At 46.2% G+C, this 25,835-nt stretch overlaps 1 protein-coding gene across 2 annotated transcripts in view; it reads right to left on the bottom strand.

Moving 5' to 3' along the window:
* The window catches only part of DIPK2B (divergent protein kinase domain 2B), a 34,670-nt gene extending 9,162 nt beyond the window's left edge, over positions 1–25,508 (bottom strand). For both annotated transcript variants that reach the window (XM_082718205.1, XM_082718206.1), the window contains exons 1-2: positions 25,009–25,508; positions 18,692–18,956 (exon numbers count right to left, since the gene is read on the bottom strand). In XM_082718205.1, coding sequence (XP_082574331.1) covers positions 18,692–18,956; positions 25,009–25,241 — 498 coding nt within the window. In that variant the 5' untranslated portion in view covers positions 25,242–25,508. The remainder of the gene's footprint in view (positions 1–18,691; positions 18,957–25,008) is intronic.
* Between the last annotated feature and the right edge of the window lie 327 nt (positions 25,509–25,835).

Genomic DNA, 25,835 nt, shown 5'->3' with positions numbered 1-25,835 from the left:
AGGGTCAAGGAGAATGGAACGAGAGCCATCGTAGGGGCAGGGTAGGGGGGGCACCCGACAGGTGGCGCACTTCAGCAAGCACACAACACGTTGGAGCACCTGCTTTTCCACCCCACCGCACCCCCACTCTGCCTCTCCACAGAAAGCCAGTATCAGGCTGAATTAATTAGATCGGCCCTCTAGCAGTGACCTTTAGGTCCCTTTCACCATTTCATGCCACCACTGTTGTGATGCTAGGCACCGGACCATCTTTCTGTGTTCTTTTCTTTTCTCTTTCTTTCTTTCTTTCTTTCTTTCTTTCTTTCTTTCTTTCTTTCTTTCTTTCTTCTTTCTTTCGTGTTAGAGGTCATACTTGCCTCATTCCAGATCTTCTTCTTCTTCTTTTTTTTTTTTTTATAAATTTTATTTTATCCACTTGAGAGAGAGAGAGCGAGGGTAAGCATGAATGGGGGGAAGGGCAGAGGGAGAACAGGCTCTCTATTAGACCTGGGACCTGATCCCAGGACCCCGGGATCATGACATGAGAGGAAGGCAGTCCCTCAACCGACTGAACCACCCAGGTTCCTCCCCTTTGTTCTTCTTGGGATAAAATTGGGAGGCACAGACTTCTGTTTATTTTCCACGACCTTCCACCCCGCGCCTGTACCTTTCTCTCCACACAGAACAAACACAATGAACCCAACCTACTTTAATAAAAGAAAAGAGACATACTTAAAAATAAGTCCCCCGGCCCAGTTTGCCAGAAATCAGCACCAATGCCACACCAACCAGCTGGCTGTCTGACCTTGGACAAGTTCCTTACAAGTCTCTCTGTATTCTGGGTTACAGTTTAAGAGGAGGGTGCCAGTAACAGCATACTAAGAGATCACGAGGATCAAAAACAGCTGACAGGTGTAAAATGCTAGAACAGTGCCTGGCCAGCAGTAAGCACTCAATAAATGCTATCTGCTCTTATTAAAACAAGTTTAAACTTGGGGCACCTGGGTGGTTCAGTTGGTTAAGGATCTGCCTTTGGCTCAGGTCATGATCTCCGGGTCCTGGGATCGATCCCCTGTTCATTGGGGAGCCTGCTCCCTCTGCCCCTCCCCTTGCTTGTGCTCTCTCTCTAATAAATAAATTAATCTTTAAAAAAAGCTTAAATTGCCGAACATTATATAAAAAGCTAATGATGTATTGTATCTTGGCTAATTGAATTGAAAAAAGAGTTTAAACTCCCAGCACAGAGAATAGCAGTGATAGCCGATGATATCCGTGATAGCAAGAGTCAGGCTTTGCAGGTGAGAACAGGATTTTCAACTTCTAAGAGCCTGACTTCCAGGGTGATGAACTGAAGCCTGAAAGACCAAGGGCAGAAAGTGTGCCCCCAGGTGTCTATAGACGGTGTTTGCAGGCTGCCTGCTTAGCGGAGGCGCTGGCCGAGTGAGCCATGGGTGTTACGTGGGCAGGGTGGGAGCCTCCAGAGCCCCAGACCTTGGGGCACGGGGCAGGGCCAGCAGCCTGAGCCCTCCCTCTCCCCAGCCAGAACTCAGGAGGGTGGAAGCACCACTGGGAGCCGGGAGAAGTCTTGAGAGTCTTGGAGGTTGGTGAGGGCATGGAGAGGCTCATGGGGTAGGATGCTCAACCATCCCGGCTTGCTTGGGACTGAGGGTTTCCTGGAATGTGGAGCTTTAGGAGCTAAAACTGGGGACCTGAGACAATTGCTCGCTCTGCCACAGGGCCCCAGCTGGACTGTGGCTCTGGACCCATACGCTTCTGCTCCCAGACAAGGATTGAAACTGGCAGAAGCCGGCGTGGATGCTTGTTGAACTGGCATCATTGCGGGTACCCAGTGAGCCCCTGGGGCTCCCCAGGGAGGGAGGGGGCTAGTCCAAATTCTGAAGTGACTGGGCATGATGAAATGTGCCCGGGGTTGCCGATGAGAGCCCAGGAGTTGTGCTCAGGGCGAGAACATTAGAGAACATTCCATGTTTGCACCTACAAGTCTAGGAGTGTCCAGTTCATGTGCGCTCCAGCCCTCGGCCCGTGTATAAACAGGAGGAGAGGGGATGAACCCATTACGTGCCAGGCAGTGGGCTGCCTATTTCCCTGCCATTGCTCATTGAATCCTCCCAGGCATCCATAAGGCACGTGCCTTTATGGGCCTCTTTTTGCAACCGAGGAATTGGAAGTCGGCCGAGTGTAGGTAAGGGTCAGATTCAAGGTTCAAACCTGGTATGGGCCGCATGTTTGTTCCCCTGCCCCTGCACCAACCCTCACTCTGCTCCCCCAATTCATATATGGAGACGCCAATGCAATGGTATCGGGAGGTGGGGCCTTTGGGAAGTAACTAGGCCACGAGGACAGAGCCCTCAGGATGGGATTAGTGCCTTTATAAGAAGAGTGGTGAGAGCACCACGTGAGGATACAATGAGAAGGCAGCTGTCTGCAAACCGGGAAAAGACATTTCCTAAGAGCCAGTTAGCTGGCACCTTGATCTTGAACTTCCCAGTCTCCAGAAGTGTGAAAAATAGTCTTCTGTTCTTTAACCCACCTAGTCTATGGTATTCTGTTACAGTAACCTGTGCTAAGACAAGACCCTGTCCATTAGACTCCAACGTCCATGCAGTTTCCCCCATAATGGTTCCTGCCCCACCTCTGGCCCCCTAAGATACCCAAGTAGAGAGCATAAAAGGTGATTTGAAGCTAGGAGAATATATCTTTGCTTCTTCTTCTTTTTTTAGGATTTTATTTATTTATCGGACAGAGAGGACAAGCAGGGGGAGCAGTAGAGGGAGAGGGAGAATCAGATTCCCCACTGAGCAAGGAGCCCGAGGTGGGGCTCGATCCCAGGACCCTGGGATTATGACCTGAGCCGAAGGCAGATGCTTAACCAACTGAGCCACCCGGGTGCCCCTAGATGCCTCCATTTTTATACTTCTTATGATGTTGGGTCAGGGGTGGGTGGAGATACTAGGATTGCCCCTTTCGTTATTTTAGCAAGGAAGTAGTGCCAGAAGTCACCCTGCTGACTTGTCCATTTTCACATGGTGGAAAGACTAAAGAAGTTGCTCAGGTTCCATAATCCTCCTTGTCCCGCTATCTCTTTGAGAACTGAGCACAGAGCCGATTTACAAGCCTCACAGAATATGCATGCGGAAGGCTTGGCAAGGCGAGAGGTGAGTGCTTCGCATTCAGTAAATGGTACAAATCATCGTGGCCATCATCGCCATCAGTATCAGCGTCATCACTGTCACTCTAGAGATGCACCTTCTAACCAGCCATGGTCCTCTCTATGCCCTATGTCCTTGTCTAGCCGAAGCCTCTCCTTCCATGGCCACACGCTTCGGCAAACAGGGCAAGGCCATCTTTGATGGGATTGGGAGTGCCTGGTGGGAATAGGGTATCAGTGAAGAGCTAAGCCAATTTTCCTGACTTCTACTTTGGACTTTAGATTTGGGATCCATCTGAGAAAGAGGGGATGGAGGCAGAGCTGTGGCAAGAAGCAGGGGTGCCATGACCCGGGGTGATTGGGGTAAGGCCACCCAGGAGCTTCCAGGCCCAGTTTTAGGCCAGGGGTGGCCTTACCCCCAAACTCCTTTTCCAAAGAGTGTGTTAGCTGGGGCATGGGAGAAGGGCAACAGGTTTGGATTGGAAACTTGGCCCGACTGAGACTCAGGCCCGACTGAGACGATGGTGCATTTTCTACCTCACAGGAAAGGCAAGAGGGCTCCGGAAGACAGCGCGTGCCTTACAATCATCCTAGCCTCACACTCATTTCCCATATTAATCACACCACTTGGGTCTGGATGACTCTAGGCTGTTTCCCAAAAGCAAATATTACACGGAAAGCCAAGATTTACCACGACTGAACAAATTTGAACGCGTGTTGTGATGGAAATAAAAGTGTAGAAGAAAGAACACTAACTGCTCTCAGGAAGAAAATCTAAGGAAAGAAGAATGGCTTTCCTTTTGAAAGACTGGAAGTCAGCAGTCTGAGGTCGTGACGATGGCTGGCGCACAGCTGGACTCGGGACTCTGACCTCTCTTGCCAAGGACATAGGCAACTAACAAATGGAGAGTTCATGCTGAAATGGGTTTTAGTTTTCCCTTCTCAGAATCTGTTCTTCTAAGGCTTTATAGAATGTAAAAATAAGGCAAACAGATATTATTTCATGTTCACAAATTATGAGACACATGCTAAAGACAGCAAATGTGCTAACTCAAGTTACTTTACCTCCCTATTAATTATATTTATTTATTTATTCTTCATTCCACTGAAAAAATTTATTTCTCCATCTGAGAGGGAGAGAGAGAGAGAGAGAGAGACCATACAAGCAGGCAGAATAGCAGGCAGAGGGAGACAGAGAAGCAGACTCCCCACTGAGCAGGGAGTCCCACACGGGGCTCAATCCCAGGACTCTGGGATCGTGAACTGAGCCAAAGGCAGATGCTTAACGACTGAGCCACCCAGACACCCCCCCACACTTTTTTTTAAAGATTTTATTTATTCATGGGAGAGAGAGAGGAGAGAGAGAGAGAGAGAGAGAGAGAGAAATTGAGCACGAGCAGGTGGAAAGGGTGAAGGGAGAGAGAGAAGCAGGCTCCCCGCTGAGCAGGGAGCCTGATGGGGGACTCAGTCCCAAGACTCTTAGATCATGACCTGAGCTGAAGGCGGATGCTTCACCGACTCAGCCACCTAGGTGCCCCCATTTATTTCCCCTTTTAACCTTTTCCAGGGTCACCACCATCTTCCCCAACAACGGATTAGGCTACAGACAGTGCCCACACCGTCTTTAACAAATGGGAGGAAAGAGGCTTCCAAACTCGGCCATCCTGTGCACGTTCATTGTCAGACATTCAAACAATATGGAATTGTACAGTGTGAAAGTGAATAAAGAGCTCCTGTTATTGCCCCCAGAGGCTATCATCGTTGTGTGTTGAGATGTATGAATACACCCATATAGTGATACCAGGAAAAAAAAAAAGATCACATGTCAGCTTTTCTAGTGATGAGTCTGCCCTGACCAGCTCAATTTGGATTCTGAGGGAAATCTTGAACAAATGAATTTTTACTCTTAGTGAATTTACTGTTATCAAGCTCTCCTACTACCCAGGGGGAAAAAGAGAAAATTCAAGTGCTAATAAACCTCTGAGTTGACTTTCGGGTTACACACTTGAACACATTTTACATGATTTAGTTGTTAAATATGCTTTCGAAGCAGGGTTTAGGTTAATTATATATCAGAGTTAATCAGCGTGTCGTAATTAAAACAATGATGATTCACTGACTGTATGGATTGTTCTGGGTAATTAAACCAAAAGTTACAGAATGTTTCCTCAAGATGCATTGTATTCAAAACCAGGAAAACCCATTTGGTGTTTGTTATTACGAGAAATAGCTCACAGTCCTTTTCTACTCCAGGAGATGGATTCCCTCCTTCCCCACCCCTTTTCCTGAGGTGCTTGCTGATTGTTTTTCTCATCTGGAACCCGGATACTACACGAAGGTTCTTGGTTTGTTAACTTTTCATTCTGCAAGGGCTGACTGCCCCAGCGACTATTCGAGAGAAACCATTTGGATGATTCAAAAAGTTCAGACATCTAGGGTGACTGGGTGGCTCAAGTCAATTAAGCATCTGACTCTTGATCTCAGCTCAGGTCTTGATGTCAGGGTCAGGAGTTCAAGCTCCGCATTGGGCTCTGCACTGGGTGTGGAGCCTACTTTAAAAATAAATAAATAAAAAATAAAAAGTTTCGACATTTAAAAATGTCCTCATCATTCTCAGTCATGTCCTTTTACAGGCACAGCCCATCCTTAGCCCCCGTTACTGGCACTGGAGAAGGGAGGGAACTTGGTGCAGTAGCTGGTCCCCTCATCATCCATGATTTACCATTGGCTCTTTCCCCCATAATGAAGCTTCTCTATGCTACTGTTGGCCTGGGCTCATCAGTTCTGGTAGCTTACACGTCAGTTACTGATGACAGAGTAGGGCTTGGAAGAGTAGAGGCAGAGACCAGAAATGAGCCAGGAACAGGTCCAGAATTTGGAGTTTGCTTTGGATTTCCCCTCCACCCCCCGTGGATTACTCTGGGAAGGTTGTGTTGATGTGAACACATTAAATGAAAACAATGAAACAGGTTTGGTGGTGCAGGGCAGGATGCGGTCTCCGGAATATTTCCCTGGTACAGGAGGGCCCGGGTCTAGCAGAGCTCCCGTTTCCATGCAAAACAGGGCCTCTGACTCTGGGTGAACTCCTTCCCTCATACAGGGCTTCTGTTTGCTCTCTCTCCCTTGTGGCCCCAGGCCTCAAGTGCAGGACCGGGATGCAAGGCGTCTTCACTTCCCCAGGAACCCTGGGCATTGTCTGGCCAGTAGCAGATGGCAGATGGGTCCCACTGTGGACCCTTTGCCAACCACTCTGCCTACTACTCTTAGGTCCATTTGTGGAAAAGTCCCCTGTCCTCAAGTCACTTGTCTTTTAGAAATGCAAATTCTCAGTCCCTGCCCCGGACCTGCTGCATCAGAACTTCTGGAGCTGGGGCTCAGCAATGCCTGTGTTAACGAGCCCTCCAGAAGATTCTGATGCAGACTTGAGGTTGAGAACAGCTGTCCTGTAGAATGAACATCAACACTACCTGCCTCCCAGTCCTGCTGTTGTAAAACTACTTACTTCTGTGGACTCACACCGTGATCATGGACTTGACACTTAACTACTTGCCAAATTCACACCTTATTCTTGTTTCTGCATCTTTCCCTGGCATGCATTTCTTTAATTCTTGGGAAGATCTGCCAGGGACATTTCCCCCAGCCCATCCTTCCCCTCCCAGGTCAAATCAAATGTCCTCTAAGCAGCTTTTTTGACCTAGCCAAGCCCTCATTTTCTTCCTTCTCCTGGAGTCTGGGCCTCAGGCCCCATTGTGCCTCAGCTCTCGGGTGCTCGTGGACAGGGACGTTGAATACCAACACTTCTGTAATCTCCTCAGCAACCAGTCTGGAGCAGGCACCCAGGAAGTCCTTCACACTCACATCCTTGGTCATGGATGGATGGATGTGCCAGGGTGCACTTACTCGGGGCATCTGCTCCAACCCCCCAACTCCTGGGAGGCTGAGCCAGGCAGCGGGTGCTGAGTCTGGGAACGGTAATGTCTTGTCACATTGGGGAGGAGCGGGGAGCATGGCCACCTGGGGAGATCCAGTCTGCTGAGAAGGTGATGGAGCAGACATCAAAAAGAAAGCAGAGATGAGAAACAATGCTGCCCTGGAAGCAGAGATGGGCTGAGTTGGTGCCTTGGAACTTCCTAGTTTTCATGAGGTCCTGGTGGATGTACTTCTGGCACAACGAACCCCCTTTATACTTTAAATTGTTCAGAGGAGGTTCTGATCCCTGCAACTTCTGATCCCTGAATAAGTTACAAACAATTGTTTCCTTTTAGAAGACGTGCGTCATTTGTGGTGCCTGCCATAGGTGACCACTGTTGCTGAATTCCCCACAGTGTCCCTCCTGGTGTCTGTGGCACAGAGGCTGTGGTCAGTCCACCTTCTTCCTTTGCCTCCCTGTGCTCCTTGCTGTCAAACCTTTGGCAGCCAGAGGCTCACTTGGTAGCAGTTGTGGCTCCTTCTTCCATGGGGTAGCCAACACCTTGGATGAGCCTGTCTATAGGAGTGGTGGCTAGTTTCGTCCTCCTCTTTCTCTCTTCCCATCTCATCCTCCATCTTCTCCCCCTGTGGGGCCCCAGGCTTTGCCACTGCAGAATTTGTGAGCTGCTCAAAGATTTTTCACTGTGGCAGATGAGATAATCTTTGTGGCAGGCAATTCAGCCGATAGTTGGGATGGACGGGGCGGCTGATGCAGACGAAAACACATTATTTCACGGTCTGTCATTTTGATTCAGGTATGCCAAGGCTGGTCATAATTCTCCACTGGGCCATTTCGTTTTATGGACTGCTGGGTTTCCCCACCCCCACCTTTCTTTTTAAATCAGAAGACAGGATGCCAAGTGCTTCTGACAACTCACTTGCGCATGCAAGCTTGCGGAAACTTCTGTAGTTCAGTGGCTTCTGCTGTGCAAAGGCCCTGTGGTCCAGAAAGCTCAGATAGAATCCTGATCATCAGAAAAGCCTTCAAACTAGCTTTGTGCTTGCTTGGGGGAAGGGCTGCCAGGATTCTCCTTCTCCCTAGCTCCTCTCTGTCGAGGTTGTACCACCCCTGTCGCTCAGGGTTCAATCAGAGAAGCAGAAACACCAGGTTGTTTTTTCTTCTTTTTTAAAAAACAGGGATTTGACCTAACATAATTGACCTCACCCCAACAAGGGAAGCCAGCAGAGGGGACACTGTGTGTGAGCTAAAAACTGGTCACTGTTTCCCTTCTGCCCTCCAAAACTCCCAATGAAATCTTTCTGTAACCTACTGGAAATGGAAACTAACAGGGAAGGGAATTCTGGGAAATGCACTTCAGCCAGGCCAAGGTGACATGTTACAAAACCACCCTATCACCTTGGCCTTTCTTTGTGTGTCTCATGACAACTTTTCTCCTCATTAGTGATATGGGGAGAACATGTGATACCATATTAAGTTACAGAGGAATGTGCAACATTCCATATACTGCATTTTCCATGTATTTATTCAACTTATAATTTTTCAACTTATTCAACTTCTAATTCCTCAACTTCTTTTTAATTAAGTTAATAACACTAGAAAAAAGACTAGAAGGAAGACCTTTAATGTGTTCACAGTGGTGGCCTCTGGGGGGTGGGTTCTAAGTGATTTTTTCCCCCCTACTTCCTTAAGGATTTTAAAATATATATACTTTAGACGTTTTTATAATGAATATATGTAACCTTGATGAAATCAGTACAACCATCAGTTTGGAAAACTGATAAGATCCACTAAACGAGTCCCTACGTATGTGTCATCATCTGGCGATTTTATTTCCATAAGTATACTCATGTCCACCAACTGACATATATAAGAATGTTTGTAGCAGCTTTACTTCACAATTGCCCAAACTAAATACAGCCCAAATGTTCATCAACCGTGGGATGAATAAATAGTGACATCATCACACAGTGGGATATTAGACTGTGATGAAAAAAGAACTAAACTACTGATTCATGCAACAAGATGGACAATAGCACACAGCACCACGCTCAGTATATACTGTGTGATTTCATTAAAATGAAGTTCAAAACCAGGCAAAACTAATTCAGGGTGATTTAGGTCAGAACAGTGGTTACCGTTGGAGGGGGTAGGATGACCAGTGGCTCCAGTTTGCTTGGGATTGAAAGGTTTCCTAGGATGTGGATCTTTTAGAGCTAAACCCAGGAGAGTCTCAAGAAAATAGTACCATTGGTTACCTTTGAGGGGGGTTGTCTTTGTAGGGCAGGGACATGAAAGAGCCTTCTAAAGGGCTGGAAATGTTCACTGTCTTGACGTGCAGCACGGTTACATGAGGGAACGCATGCAAAACTTTAGCTGTACACTTAAGATTTTTGCCTTTAAATATGTAATTTCTCCTTTGATTTAAAAACTTTGAAAATACCTAAATTTTATGATATAGGATTCATTTAATAAAATCATTCTAGATTAACTTCACTTTTTTTCTCTGACCCAATTATTTGATTTTTAATCCAAGACCTGCAATAGACTTAGAACATGTAGACTTCAGTGAAGCACTCAACAGTAAGGAGAATTCATGGATTAATCCCCATAGAGAAAGAAGACTTTCTCTTTTTCCCTGCTCTGTTTAACATTTTTATTTATGACTAGAACCTAGATAAAAACTGTGTTCATCAACACAGGATAGTGATATGCAGTTGGGTGATAGTGACTATGATGAGTAACAGAATCAAGTTGACAGGCTCTTAGAGTAATGGATTTAATCTAAGAAGATCGTATTTAATGAAAACGAAGGTCTAGCTGTAGCAGGGGTTTTAGCTGACACAACGTTTAATGTGCATCAGTTTGAAGGGAATGACCTAGATGGGAAAGGGAATTGGGGATTATCTGGACCGGGAAGCCAGGATCGAGGGGGCAAACATATGGAAGGGAGGAATGTCACATATAACTCCAAGGAGTGAAAATAATTTAATAACTTAAATGAGCGAAAGCCAACAGAAGACAGATTTGGGATAAACTGTCTAACGATTTGTTCTGTTCAAAAGAAGGAATAGGCTATTTCTTAAAGTAGTGAGTTTTCTGTTTTGTACGGTAAGATAAAGGATGCAAATATTTCGAGAGTTTCAATTAGTAAGCTTTCAAGTTTCTTTCAACCCAAGAGTCTAGGACACATGTATGGTTCAGTGGGTAGAAATCTATCTTGACCTTTAACAGGTTGATACATTCATTGCTCTGTGGTTCGTGCTTTTATATACATAAACCAGGGATAAATACACTTGCTTTGTATTTAATCCATCGAAAAGGTTTACAAATCAAGTCTTCCATAGAATTCTTGGTAATCCTTGAGGAGAAGGGCTGGCAAAACTGGAAAAGTTTTTAATGTTGTAAGTGGCCCTGAGTCAGGACCAAGTTGACATGTAATTCCTCATTTTTTAAAAAGAGTCTTATTTATTTATTTCACAGAGAGAGAGAGAGAGAGAGAGAGAGCGAGCACAAGTAGGGGGAGAGGCAGAGGGAGAAGAAGGCTCTGTGCTGAGCAGAGAGACTGATGCAGGACTCGATCCCAGGACCCTGGAGATCATGACCTGAGCTGAAGGCAGACGTTTAACTGACTAAGCCACCCAGGCATCCCTGTAATTCCTCATTTTTAAATCTGTTTGTATTATTCCTCCGCATTAATGACCAAAGTTGTATCGATAGCTGCTTAACACAGCACTGGATTGGTGTCCAGTTCTTCTCTGAGCAGTGATGGGGCAACAGTTAAATCATAGATTGGGTCTATATAAAGATTTTATCATTGTTATTTTCTTGATATATTTATAATTTCAGTTATTTGCTTTGTGGTTCAAAGATAATGTTTTAAAATTCCAGATTTGGTAGGGTTCTTTTTTCTCCCCCTTTTTATTATTGTTAATGTGTGATGTTATTGCCTTTTATTTATTTTGCTTTTTTAAAGATTTTAAAAAAGAGAGACAGAGACAGAGAAGAGCACAAGCAGGGGGAAAGACAGAGGGAGAGGCAGACACCCCACTGAGCTGGGAGCCCAACGTGGGGGCTCGATCTGAGGACCCAGGGATCATACCCTGAGCCAAAGCAGACGATTAACCATCTGAGCCACCCAGGCACTCCCTGCTATTGCCTTTTAATCAGAGAAAGTGGTCCATGTTATTTCTACTTTTTGAAATTTATTGAGAGGTTTTGTGGCCTAATAAACTGTTTTTAGAACCCAATCAACTTACTAGTTATTTTCATCATTAATTTTTTCAAGTGATGGTCTATCTTTCTTTCTAGATATCTATCATAAGTTATATAATTCAACCTCTGTTTACTTTGTATTATGCAGGCATATTCAGAGAAACAACCAATTCTCAGGCCTCTGAGCCAAGCAAACGTTTTTGTTCCAGCATATGTCAAAATAGGGATATTGAAATAGCAAAGAAAGAAATCATAGCAAGAACAAAGGATGGCTTGATTTATTGAAGAACAGGTTTGGCTGGCTAACAGCCAAGTCCAGGGAAAGCTGAGAGCCCCGTGAAGGCAGAGCCTGCTTTGGCTGGTCCATCTTGATGTTTGTCCAGCCTTTAGTTCTGCTGTGGCTGTGGGCTGCCTCTATTCTCCATTGGAACTCACTGGGCTGCCTCTATTCTCCATTGGAACTCACTGGGCTGCCTCTATTCTCCATTGGAACTCACTGGGCTGCCTCTATTCTCCATTGGAACTCACTGGGAAGGAACCCCTGGTGACTCATCTCACATCTACCTTCCCTGAGTCTTCTCTTGCCTCTCTTCAATTTCCCAACTTGTTTTCGTCAAGGTGGGGAACACCTTTCACTGTCTTCTTTTCACTTGCAAGGTCCCTCAGGAGTAATTTGGGGCTCATTTGAGCAGACAGGCTGAGTGATCTGTTAGTCCCTTTTCCACGAGCCTATGATAAAATGGAGGCTGGAAATAGTCTCCATCCCATTCCAGATAACGTTGTTGTCACACATGCTGAGGTAGTGAAGTCTCTCTGTGCCTGCAATCCTCTACGAAACCCATGATCCAAAGCCTTCGTTGTTTCAACTGTCATCGGTGCTGTGACTGAAGGGAGAAAAATGGGCTGGGCGGAGCTCAGATCCAAGACCTGTAATCTCTCTCCAATTGGCTCCTGATACTCCCCTGGGCCACAAACAAAGGACCATGAGTACCACCCAAGTGTCATGGGAAGCAGAGTCTCATGACCACAGTGGACCTCGGAAGGGCCTCTGCTCTCCAAACATGGGTCAGCCAGAGGGTATGTGCTGATGTTCCGGGAATAGACCTATGTGGGACTGGCCAGGCACTTTTAGTCGCTAGCTGATATTTCTTTTTTCATTGATACTCATTTCATCTTTGACTCTGTTATTAGATCAGTATGAAAATGGTATGGCCATGGATCAGCTATTTTTCTTTTTCTAGCATCAATGTGGCCATGTTATTATTTTTTTTTAAATGTAACTTTTTGGAAGGGTCCTTGACCTGGTAGCCTGTGAGAGATTAAAATCCTTATGGTCTGAAAACTAGCTGTGACTCTAACTTAAGATTTTCATCTTCGTTCAAAGACGTTATCATAACCCGTCTCCTATCACAATGGGCTCCCCGCCCCAGCGGGGTGTCGTCTCCCAGAGTGCCGGGACCTTGTCTCCACACCCTAATACCCTCCTAGGGCCTCACATAGGTCCTGCAAACCCTCCTTAAGTATTTTTGAATTAACTTCAAGTGTAAGTATTAACTTCAAGTACAGGTACAATAACTACAAGTACAAATGAGTTTTATTTTAGTATTTACCTCTAAAACCATACTCCGATTAAATGGTTAACATGTGTTTTGCTAAATTTGCTCTTATCTCTTTTTTTAAAAATTACCAAGACGGGCGGAGTAAAATTGCCAGCCATCCTTGTTTGAAGGTAGCGGCCTGAAGACTCTATACTGCCACCTAGTGGGAGAACAGGCTGCGTGGCCACGGATTCTGTTCCCACTGGAGGGAAAAACAGGGTCTGTGTTGAGAACAATGTCAGAAGCAGCCAGTAGTTGAGGGCATGGGAGGCGGACCCAATGGGGGATATGTGTTTTCCTCCGATTAGCCACGCACTGCTGGGGTGGTTGCCTCTTTGCACTTGGCATAACAGCAGAGGAAGCCTTCTTTGTGGTTTTTCGAACAGGCAGATCATGATAAACAGGGTGGTGTTCTTGGCTGTGGTTCTGTCTGTGGGCTAGTAATTTAGGCTGTGGGATATTCCCACAGAACAATGCAGTTTTTCCAAGCAGAAAAGTCACAGTTTTATTAGCGTAAGTCAAACACACACACACACACACACACACACACACACACACACACTGCACTGTTTCACCCTCTGGCTGATTTTTCTGGTCCCTGATTTTTCGTGACTCGAGGAAGTGTCCTTAATACAAAGCAGCTCTTGGCCCTGCAGGAGCGGGGGAGCCACGGACTCCCTGGACTCCCTGGCTGTTGACTATTGGGGCTTTTCATCCAAGCCGGCTTTATTTATTTATAAGCAGAGCTCACCATCAAAGTTCAGAAGGCCCCGCACCGGTCACAACCCCACCCCCAACCCTTTAAATTCTCTTTTATTTCTTTGACTGTTTCTCTTCTCTCCCTTGTTAGTTCTCTGAGCAAACCTATGGGTTCCCTGCGGCCCCTTCTTCTTTCTCCAAACGTGCGCGCGCGCGCGCGCGCGCGCACACACACACACACACACACACACACACTGGAGGGCCCTGGCCTAGATCCTGGTTGGAAAGTGGCTTTTGAGAAAATCAGGGAACACCCACTCAAGTCATGGTTGAGAGAATTCCTGGGGCCAGCCGAGCTGTTCGGCCAAATCTGGGATGAACAGTCCCCCTGAAATAGGCTACTTGCCTGGAGCATCACTGAGAAGGATTCTGGGGGCACATCTGGATTTTGTGTGTGTGTGGGGGGGAGGATGCAAGGATGTATTAGGAAGGTGTGAGATAGTTATGGGATGGACAAGTATTACCATATTGGTTTTCTTGGAGAGCTCACAGTGAAATGTTATTAGCTGTTAACATCCTAGCATGAATTAAATTATTGGATTCGCTGCCCATCACCTCTTGGGGCTCCATGGGAATAAAGTCACAGGATTGGTGACGTTTCTATGGTATTTATCCTTCCTTTTTTTTTTTTTTTTTAAGCTGAGGTGAAATTCACATAGCTTAAAATGTACCACTCTAGCCATTTTAAGGTGTATAATTCAATGGCTTTTAGTATAATCATAAGGTTGTACAATTGTCACCACTCTCTAAGTCCAGGATTTTTCCATCACCCTCAACAGACACCCTGTGCCCATGAAGCATTCATTCCTAATTCTCCCTCTCAGTTAATCTGCTTTCTGTCTCTATGGGTCTGCCCATTCTAGACATCTCCTCTACAGGGAATCCTCCAGTATTTGTCCTTTTGCATTGGCCTCCTTAACTTAGCGTAATGTTTTGAAGCTTCATGTTTTGAAGCTACCCTGATAGCGGGTATCAGGACCATTGTGTGGCAATAACATGTTTTATTTATTCATCCATCAGTTGATGGATGTGTGGGTTGTTCCCGCCTTTTGGCTCTTGTGACCAGGGCTGCCGTGAACATTCAACGTGTGAGTTTTTGTGTGAACACTCATTTTCAACTGTCTGGGGCAGATAGGTGAGTTCCCCCCACACCCACCTTTGGCAATGACGGATCCATTTCAAACTGTCTGGGAGGTGAGTTTTGCTAAGAAGGAAAGTGTGGAGCTTGGGTGCTGCCTGGAATAAGGCCCGGGAGGGAAAAGGGGCAGAACACTTTAGGCCATTCTGCGGAATCCTAAGGTGGAAGTGTCTCTGGAAAGGAGGACAGGAGAGGGAGGAAGTGTTTCCAAACGGGGTGCCCATAACCTTGATCTTTGGTAGATGGAGGAAAAACGGACTTTGTTCAGCATTTATAAGATGGCTGCTGATAGGGGCACCTGGGTGGCTCAGTGGGTTAAGCCTCTACCTTCGGCTCGGATCGTGATCCCAGGGGCCTGGGATCGAGTCCCGCATAGGGCTCTCTGCTCAGCAGGGAGCCTGCTTCTCCTCATCTCTCTCTCTGTCTATCTCTCTGCCTATTTGTGATCTCTCTCTCTGTCAAATAAATAAATAAATAAAATCTTTAAAAAAAAAGATGGCTGCTGATATTTTTCATTTTTTTTAATAAGAAAAGGAAAAGAATGATGTATTTTACATTGGCTAATTGAATTTAAATTTAGAAAAAAAAAGAAAGAAAAAATCTCCGGTGGGGATGAAAAGATGAGTTAGCTAAAAAGTTTAAATGGTTGTGACTTTGGATGTGTCTTAATGGGGTGTTGTTAATGGAGGTGCTTTTGGCAAAAAGAAGGAAACCTGGTTTGGCTGCATGTTAGAGCGAGAGGATGAATTTGGTCAAGCAGATTTTAGCACAACACACTGAAGAAAGAGATCTCTCAGTATAATAACATTGCCGTGTATTTCGATGGCGATGGACTTTTTCTAAAACATCTTTGTACTTATTAGCTCATTAGGATGAATGAATTGGGTAGGAGAGACACTATTTGCTGCCCTTTGAGAAGTAGGAAACCAAGGGGCTCCTGGGTGGCTCAGTGGGTTAAGCGTCTGCCTTTGGTTCAGGTTGTGATCTCCGGGTCCTGGGATTGAGCCCCCTGTTGGACTCCCTGCTCAGCGGGGAGTCTGCCCCTGCCTCTCTCCTCTGCTCATGTTCTCTCTCTCTCTCTCTTTCTCTCTCAAATGAATAAATAAAATAAAAAAAAAAGAAGTAGGAAATCAAGGAACCCATCAGAGCACCTGCTGACGGCAGTCGTTCATCAGGATTTGTTAAAAAATAAGTGAAGCAGAGTCAGCTCAAGTCGGAGAATGTCAGAGCTGGGATGTTCTTGGAGATCATCCATCAGGCCTCCCTCCCCAACCCACTTTGGGAGGAAGGATGTTGGGGCAAAGCAGAGAAGTCCTGCGCTTAAAGGCCAGGTCACCTGGTTGAAGAGTGAAGGACCCAAGTCAATGGTTTCTCCTCTGTTTCCTTACTGAGAATCACCGTAACATCTACCACATTGCTTTGTGGTGGTTTGTGTTCTTACCTGTACTCACTGTTGGGCCACCTGCTCCTGGAGGTGGAGCTTGTGCAAGATTCATTTTGTGTCCCCAAGATAAAGCACAGTGTTGAAGCTTGTTGAAGCTTGTTGACCAGGAGCACGGGAAGTGGCAGCTCTTTGTTCTTCCTGGGTCTCTGCTTCTTCCTGTTTCACCCCAGCTTCGAGTGGCAGAGCCCAGGAAGAGTTTCTGGACCCTAGAGATCTTTTATCTAAACCCAGTGTCTACACTCATCATGGTGGGTGATGCTAGATGTGCTGGGCAGGTTGCTTTGGACTTGCTGGGGTGGGGGGCTGGGGTAATCCCTGGGGGGTTGTTATTATGGAAATCTCTAGAAGCTGAAGGAAAGAGGGAGCTTTCCTTAGTTCAAAGTCAGTCTGGCCACGTTCTATGGGATCTCAAGTGTATCCTGAGCCCCCCAGATGTCCTTTGGTGTGTTGTCCAGGGTCCTGAGTGGAGGTAAGTCTGGAACCAGTACCTTAGGGGATTTGTGTCCTTTAGCGTGGGACCTGTCCATGATGGGGACAAAAAGAGGTGATGGGATTTTCGAGGGGGTCCTCAAACAATTCCATGTGTATCTTGTTTAGATTTTCCTGGGGACTTTCACTCGTTCCTGAGCGTATAGTTGAGGCAAAGTGGAAAAGGTCTCACATTGGTCCTTCCTGTGGCTTGGTACTTGCTGTGGCCAACAAATGGCAGATGACAGGTACCCAGGCCAGTGCGTGGAGGGTCTGTCTACTGGTGCAGGAAGAGAGGCACAGGGAGATTTTATGTATGGTGTGGACCATGGTGGGGGCTTTGTTATCTGTCTTCTGTTAACGTGTTCTGCTCAGTGTTGAGCAGCCCCAGAAAGGGGTGGGCAGGTTCTTCTCACCTGAGCCTCCTCCACTTCCTGTCTCCTGTGCAAACTCCAAGACATGAATGTTGGATCCCACCACCACCTCCTTGGCCTGGGAAGGGCTTGACTTCTTGGGCTCCTTCTCGCCCCACCCCAGAGCAGTGAGATTCATAGAGTGCAGGGTGCAAAATGCTCCCACTGGAAAGCTCGATGTCAGATGGCAGCCATGTTTTCACAGCTTGATTACTCCTGATTGCAAAGCAGTGCTCACACAACCCAAGAACAAAGCCAGGTGGTCTTATGTCATGTATGACACATCCAGGGACTGGTTCTTTGCTGGTGTCCCTCATCTTGATGAGGCCAAGGGAAGGTCTGAGTGCTCAGAAGTCCCTCAGGCAGCCTCAGGTTGGGGTGAAACTCTTCTTTCCCATCTTGGCTGAAGGAGAGACACCCCTCAGTCCTCTGAGGGGGCGCCTTCTGCCATCAGTGGCCCAGTGGGGTGTGTGGGGAGGAACATGGTTGTGTTGGTTTGGCCGAGGAATCAGGATCCCGGGGACCAGAGCACAGGGGTTGGGAACCAAAGCAAGGTATGAGGGCATCAGCGATGTGCTCAAGTCCTGGAGGCAGCCTACAGCGGGGAGCTAGTGGGAGCTCTCAGATGGGAAGAGGGAGCTGTATTAGCAGAGCCTGTTTATGCCATGACTCAGGTTTGGTTCTTCTTTCTGGTGGGCATTGGGCGAGGAAGCTGATGTTTAAAATGGGCTTTCTGGATGGTGAAACAGGGTATCTAGAAGAGCTTCCAAGAGAGGGCATGGTCTGGGGCGCCTGGGTGGCTCAGTGGGTTAAGCCTCTGCCTTTGCCTCAGGTCATGATCTCAGGGTCCTGGTATCGAGCCCCACATCTGGCTCTCTGCTCAGCAGTGAGCCTGCTTCCCCCTCTCTCTGCCTGCCTCTCTGCCTACTTGTGATCTCTGTCTGTCAAATAAATAAATAAAATCTTTAAAAAAAAAAAGAGAGGACATGGTCTGGAGGTTGGCAAAGGTTCCCCAAGAAGGTTGCAGGGTGAGCGAAACCCTGGGTGGGGGGGAGGAGGAAGGTTGGTGAGGGTCAGCCTGTGGGTTCTTCAGACCAGAGAGAGCAGCCAGAAATTGTTTCCCAAATAGTTGCAACGGTGGGGGGTGGTGTGTGTCATGTCAGCGAGAGTGGAGGATGACAAGGGGAAAGATCCCTGTAAATAAAGCTGTATAGGGGCACCTGGGTGGCTCAGCGGGTTAAAGCCTCTGCCTTCAGCCCAGGTCATGATCCCAGGGTCCTGGGATCGAGCCCCGCATCGGGCTCTCTGCTCAGTGCAGAGTCTGCTTCTCTCTCTCTCTCTCTCTCTCTCTCTCTGCCTGCCTCTCTGCCCACTTGTGTTCTCTGTCAAATAAATAAATAAAATCTTAAAAAAAAAAAAAAGCTACCTAGTTACCGTCTTGTCACAAGCCACTCTGCTTTTTGACATGGTTTGGTCCCACTTCAGACGGGCCGTGACTCCTATTCCCCACACAGAACTGAGAATAGATGTCTCCCTCTGCCTTGCCCCTTTGTCTTCCACCCCACTACCAGCACACTCACCTGCACCAGTTCCGGTGTGAGACGCTTGGCCTGCAGCCATTTCTGGAACCTCCTGGTTTTCCGCAGGATGCGCTCGATGCTGCAGGTTTCTGGGGCTGCCGCAGAGGCACAGATTCTCCTGTCCGAGATGTCACTCTGCTGTTTGCTGGCCAGCCTGGAGACCTCCACGGGGCGCCAGGTTTTGGAATCATCCGAGTAATTTGCAGGGTAAGAAGGCAGGTAGTCAGGAGGCAGTCCAAGGGGGGAGGCCAGCCAGCTGTCAAACCTGGAAGAAGGGCCCTTTTATTTATTTATTTTTTCTTTTAATATATATATATTTTTAAAGATGTAAAAAATGTATTTATTTGACAGAAAGAGAGAGCATGCACACAAGCAGGGGGAGCTTACAGTGGCTTACAGAGCTTAAGGACCTCGCTCAAGTTCAGACAATACATTGCCGAGCAGAGGTGCAGATCCAGGGCCATCAGTCAGTAGAGCCCATGATCTTTCCCCTTCCTCAACATTGGTTCTAGAAACAGCCCAACTTCTGACTAATGGCTGGGTCTTGGAACCATATGACGAGCCCTGCATTGGGTTCCCTGCTCAGCGGGGATCCCGCTTCTCCCTCTCCTTCTACCTCTCCCCAGCTCATGCTCTCTCCCTCAAATAAATACATAAAATCTTAAAAAAAATAAATAAAAATAAAAAATAAAAAAAGATGAAACATTATAAATCAGCAGTGAATCAATTTTACCGGCTTTCTTAGGACAACCATTGGGAATGATCCTCCCCTCTAAGAGGATAAAGAAGGGCAGAGGGTCCCGAGGCAGGCCTATCTGCTTGTTTCCTATAGCTGCTCTTGTTCCTGGGGGTTTAACCCCTTGAAAGGCTTGTGACCGAGGATTTATGATAGGTAGCTCTCTTAGACATCGATTGTCACAACACGCATGTATGAAACACTTAGGCATGCCAGTCACTGTGCTAAATGCTTCATGTGTAATTATTCAGTTAAACCTGGCAGTGAACCTGTGAAGTCAGTAGTATTCTTAATCATACAGATGAGGAAACTGAGGCACAGAGAAGTGATTTGTCCAAAGTCATACAACCAGAAATTGGAGGAAGCGGCATTCAAGACTCCAGAACTCACAATCTCAAGTGCTTTGCCATGGCCTAGTCCCCTGTCGTCCTTTCTATGACTTCGTTTGTGGGAACAGATTGGTAGGTAACATTATTAGGGGTCGTACCTAGGAGTATCATAGTTTCCAGAGCTGGAAGAAAGCAAAAATCTCATGTGGTCCAATCTACCCAAACCCCTCAACATGGAGGACAGGGTGGAGGCGTGGGGCAGAGCGACAGCGCTGCAATGAGAATAAAACACTCTTTTCTCTAGCATGTTCCTCATGCTTGTATTCTGTCAAACACTAAGTTTGGAGACATGCCTTCTTAAATATTTCTTGCCTCCCTTTCTTCTTCTCCATCCCTCAGGTATGCCTAGAACTCTTAAAGCATCCAGCGTCTTCCCAAAAGCTCTCAGGACACCTGTCACACTACTTAGAGCAATTCACAGCGTTCTTTCTGGGCCCATCTCCTGCTGCTCCCCTTTCCAACCTTGTTTTTTCTCACCGAATCAGTGATCATCCTTGGCTAAGCCATGTCATTTTGTACTTCAGAGCTTCGACTCATCTGGGCATGTGCCCATCCCTTTGTCTGAGATACTTTCTTCCATTTTCCCAGTGTCATCACTGTTTTCCCAGTGGAAACTAAACTCCTGCTACAAGGCTACAACTGGGCTTCCTTCAACTTGGTCACTCAGTGCCTAGCAGAGGGCTGGGTGTGAAGTTTGTGCCCAGTGTATTTTAGGAGGATGGATGGATGGATGGATGGATGGATGTGTATTTGGATGTATAGAGGGATGATTAGTGAATGGAGGGAAATGAGGAGGACTAGCTGGGTGGCTGGCTGCAGAGGGATGGTTGGGTGGAAGGATGCATGAACGGATGCTTGAATGAATGGGTTAATGAGTGGATGGGCGCATGCGTGGATGACGGAATGTGTACATGGATGTTTTTGCCATAAGCTCTGGGGCCCTGCAGCTCCTGAGACCCCGAATTAATTCCAGAAAGTGAGTTAAAGCAATCATTACTATGATCTTCTGAGATAAAAGAGACAGATGAGGGCAATGGAGAAGAGAAGGCAAAAACGAGCCTAATGATTAACTTACTTTACTGCAACCCCTCCACTACTCAGAAGCATTTAAACTTCTTTTTAGACTTTGGGAGTTGGGGGGTGGGGATGCAAGTCCAAGTGAGTTCAGGAAGGGCAGGAAAAGCACCTGTCTTGGTGAGAGGCCAGGAATCCCTAGGAGTAATTTGATCAGAAATACTGCTGTTAAGTCCCCCGCCTCCACCTTTCTCCCCAACCTATGACCTGCACATAGATGAATTCTGATCCATCAGTTTCCTGGTTGATCTCGCCAGCTGGCACGATTGATTAGGAATTCACAGATAGGTATGTTTTCAGCAGGAAGACTATGTCAATCAGGTTTACTCTTTTTTTCTGGCTTTCCTTAACTTTTTTTCATTCAGGACTTGAAAGTCGACAAGGAACGCATGGGGAAACTGGTACCCAAAACATGGAAATGTTCAAAGGTCAACGGTTGGGTATGAGAAGCAACAAATTTATCATTAGCATTTTTGCCAAAGAGAAGATAAGGGTTAGAAGGAAAGATGTGTTCATCTGAGAGTTTGGTTGGGCCTTTTCCTAATGTTATCATCATAGTCATTTGTTAAAGTGGGAAAATATTTGGAGATGAACAAGGGAACACTCTTAGAAAGAGAGGTAAAGATATGAACTTACAGACAATTTAGCAAACAAGAAATAGAAATGGCCCATACTATATGTTGGCTAATTGAATTTAAATAAAAAATTAATTAATTTAAAGAAATGAATTCTACAAGCCCACCCCTTAAAAGAAATGACCAGTAAGCCTGAAGAAAAAGGCTGAACTCAGAAGACATACAAACTAAGAATAGCAGTAATATTAAATATTTGTGAGCATGCAAGAAGTGAGCTCTATAGGTAGAAGTCTCCATTTGGAGATATATACATATATAAAGTCTCCTAAAAATGCACTTTTTTTGGTGACCCAGAATTTTCCACTTTTGAGAATCTGTCATAGGAATTTATGATTGATGTGCACAAAAATTTAGCAATAAGGATGTTCTGCATAACACTGTTTATAATACTGAAAAGAAAAAAAAATACCTAGCTGTCTCACAGCAGTGGATTAGTTAAATTATGGTTGACTGATGTGATTGAATACCGCAAAGCCATTGAAAATCATATTGTGGTTGTATCATTTGCAACTATCTTCTCCCATTTGGTGGGTTGTTTTTTTTTGTTTTGTCTTATTGCTGGTTTCCTTTGCTGTGCAAAGGTTTTTTGTTTTGGTGCAGTCCCAAGAGTTTAATTTTACTTTTGTTTTCCTTGCCAAAGGAGATAATCTAGAAAAATGCCTCTATGGCTGACGTTGAAGAACAGTTAGTAATGTGGAAACATGTTCCTGATATACTGTTAAGTTAAAGTTTATAGAAAAGTGTACATAGGATGATCACATTTTTGCTGAAAAAAAAATTTAAATCCATACTTAGAAAAAAGGGGCAAGGATATATAATGAAGGAGGAATTATACATGATTTTCATTTTGTGCTTTCTTTGATATTTCTTGAAAATTCTAAAATAAATAGCTATTACTTTTAAAATAAAGAAACAGTTGCTTCTGCTGTAAAGAATTATAAACAAGTCCACGTCCTCACAACCACTCACTGTCTCTCTCTGCAGCTGAACTTGAGGAATGGACGTTCTCAACGTGGAGAACCCTAAACCGCAACCTGCCCCACCCAGTGCTTTCCTGCCTGTCTCTGGACACATCCCTTTCGGACGCACATGGAACATAAATTCTGAGGGAGCTGAGGTAATATCCTGAACTTGAATGGAACACAAACCCATGTGGGGAAATGGGAATTCAGGGAAAATTCAGCCAATACCTGCCTGGTGAGAAAAATTTCATTTATTGCCACTTGGTGAAGAGTCAACTATACGATTCATATACTCTTATTTAGTTACCTTGGGGAGGATGTGACCCTCGGACTCTCCTGTTGACTCCCATAATGTCCCTCCCTCCTGTCAGAAAAATCTGTCCATGTTCTCCCCACTTCCTTTCTTTGAGAAATCAGCCCCACTTCATCCATGTTCTTGTTCCTTCCCATCCCGTTTCTTAGGCGGGATGGCAATCTTGTGTTCACTTTCAACATTCCCATCTTTCTGTCACACTGAGTTGGTCAACAAAATGACTTCTCTAGCTGAACCCACTGGCATCCTTCTTGCCCTGCGTTGTTCCCACTGACCTTTCTCCTGGGCTAGGAGAACTGACCCGGCTGCCCCTGCCAATGTCAACCAATCCATCCTGCACGCTGCTTTCCTTTTTAAAATTATTATTATTTTTTATTTTTTTAAAAAATTATTTATTTGAGAGTGAGAGAGAGTGCATGAGCAGGGTGGCAGGGGAGGAGCAGAGGGAGAAGGAGCAGACTCCCCACTGAGCAGGAAGCCTACGGTGGTGCTCCAATCTGGGACCTTGAGATCATAACATGAATCAAAGGCGGACTCACATTGCCTTCCAGAAGATTCTTCCAAAACACAAGTCTCATCTTATCTCTACCCCACTAAACTCCTTTGCCATTGCCTGCAATAGAGTTTCGCCAGTTGGAAAGTCTTTCAACTCTTCACCATTAGAGATGCCTTAAAAAAAGACCTAATGGGGGGACACCTGGGTGGCTCAGTGGGTTAAGCCACTGCCTTCGGCTCAGATCATGATCCCCGGGGTCATGGGATCGAGTCCCGCATCTGGCTCCTTGCTCGACAGGGAACCTGCTTCTCTCGCTGCCTCTGCCTGCCTCTCTGCCTACTTGTGTGTACTCGCTTTCTCTCTCTCCTTCTCTTTCTCTCTCTCTGGCAAATAAATAAAATCTTTAAAAAAAATAAGACCTAATGGTGAAAGTCCACATCAATACAATATCTATCATCTCGCAAAAGCTCCACATTTTTTATTGATATTTTCCATTCATTTTATCTGTTTAGTAATTTAGTTGAATAATCAAATATGTCTTCGGTTAGTACAGACTGAAAATCAAATTATTGTAAATTAATGCTGTTTGTTTGGTCACCAAATCTTACATGCCTCAGATAGGTTCCTGGAGGAGGGCTGAGGAGAAAAGGCCTATTACAAAAGGTCTCGAAGAGGCGGGGAACTGCTGGCCCACGGGTGAAGGTCCCAATTCCTTGGCATGGCATTCGAGGCCCCTTCCCCATCTGCCTCTTCCAATAGCTTCCTTGACCACTTCTCCACATTGGTCCCGTGCTCCAACCACTAAGTGCTTCTCTCCTCTCCCCACACCCTGGGCCATTGCTTTAGCTGGTCCTTCTACCTTAAGCTTATTTCCTAAATTTTGGCTCACCCTTTAAAGGCCTTGCTCTGAATGCTTTCCCCAGCCCCCATTTAGAATTAATATCCCCCTTCCTTAGAACTCCCAGAGATCCTGTATATTTCAGGCCACATCTTATTATTGTTATTTGTAACATGGCTCTCTCCTCCTGAGCCCCTTGAGGGCAATGACCAAGAGTTACAGCAATGCCATTGGAGCACCTACTGGGTCTTGACTGTCGTCAAGACTCATTGACTCTGTACTGACAGGCTTGAACTCCAGAGTGTGATACCATCCTTTGGTGAGCTCCAAATGCATCACCATTCACTAAACTTGGGTTGTCCTCTGGATAAGAAAATTGGTTTCAAAACTTTGAAGTAAACTGCCCTGGTTTGAATCCCAGATCTGCCCCTTACTAGGTGGTGACCTTGGGCAAGTCACTTAATCTTGCTCTGGTCACTCTTTAAGTAATGAGTGCTAAACATTAACGTTCTAGGATAGTGATGTGGAAAGAATAAAAAATAAGCTTTAAAATGTCCATCACATAGTAGGCCTTCTATTAATTCTATTTCCCTCTTTTTATGAGAAATGAACTTGGTAAATCAATGATCCCGGGCTACTCCATTCATAGAAAAGGACACTTTAAGCTCCCACTTCAAAAGAAAACTTTGGATTTAGCATTTAGGGCTAGCACTTAACTTCATTCCTTTTCCCCCTTCTCACCCCAACTTCAACCCATCACTGCTCTGATTACATGACTTTGCTTCAGCTCCCCCCACTGAAATTGCCTCCTGGCCATCATCAAGTGAAGAGAACAGGAGTTTGCCCCTCCGAATTATCGAACGGAGATTCTGACCTTATTTCTTCTTTAAAGAACTTCTTGCAAATTGATGTCCCGATGCAGGCATTGCATTTATCAAGACCGAGGAAAGTCCTTCCCAAACTGTAGCTGGTTCTGCTTCGGGGCACCAGAGAAGGAGAGGGAGAAGCCAGCGAGGAAAGAGAACAGCTCAGGGCTGAGACCCACAGCAGCAGCACTAGGCGGCCTGGGCAGAGGCCGACAGCCTTGGGCCCCAGCTGGGGCTCCATCTCTTGCTCCAGATTCCCGCCCGCAGCCTTCAGCTGCTCACTCAGAGCTGCGCAGGGCTAGGGCTTGGCAAAAGAGAGGGGGCTGGGTCTGGGGCGATGACCCCATCTCAGCTTCCCCAATTTCTGTTTGAGGATGCTAGGAGCTTGGGGCTAATGGGGCTGGAGAGGAGGTGAGGAAGTCCACGGAGGATGCTGATAACACCGTTTCCAGAGTTACTCTTCCTCTGTCTGGGGCGGCTGCCTCAGGCTGGGGAAGGGCTGACTGGCAGATTTAGGGAAGGACAATGGTCAGGGCTTCCCTGTGCGGTCCTTTTGACAAACACAGGATATCCTGGCTGGGCAGGAAAGGTCCATTCAGGATGTGTGTCCGACCTGGATTCCACCTGGGAGTTTCAAAGGATCCTGAAGGTCTCCACCCTCCACTGTTAAAGTTCTGGGCACATCTGTCCCTATTCTTGCACGTGCCCCCACCCCCCAATTACATCTCTCCCTGTGAATCTCTCTCTCTCTCCTACACACACACACACACACACACACACACACATTAAATTTCTCCCTGTGGATCTCTCTCTCTCTCTCTCTCACACACACACA

Source organism: Mustela nivalis (assembly GCF_964662115.1).
Source record: "Mustela nivalis genome assembly, chromosome: X".
NCBI lineage: Eukaryota > Metazoa > Chordata > Mammalia > Carnivora > Mustelidae > Mustela > Mustela nivalis.
Note: the sequence above shows the minus strand (reverse complement) of the source record. Positions and strands in the feature narration are given on the sequence as shown.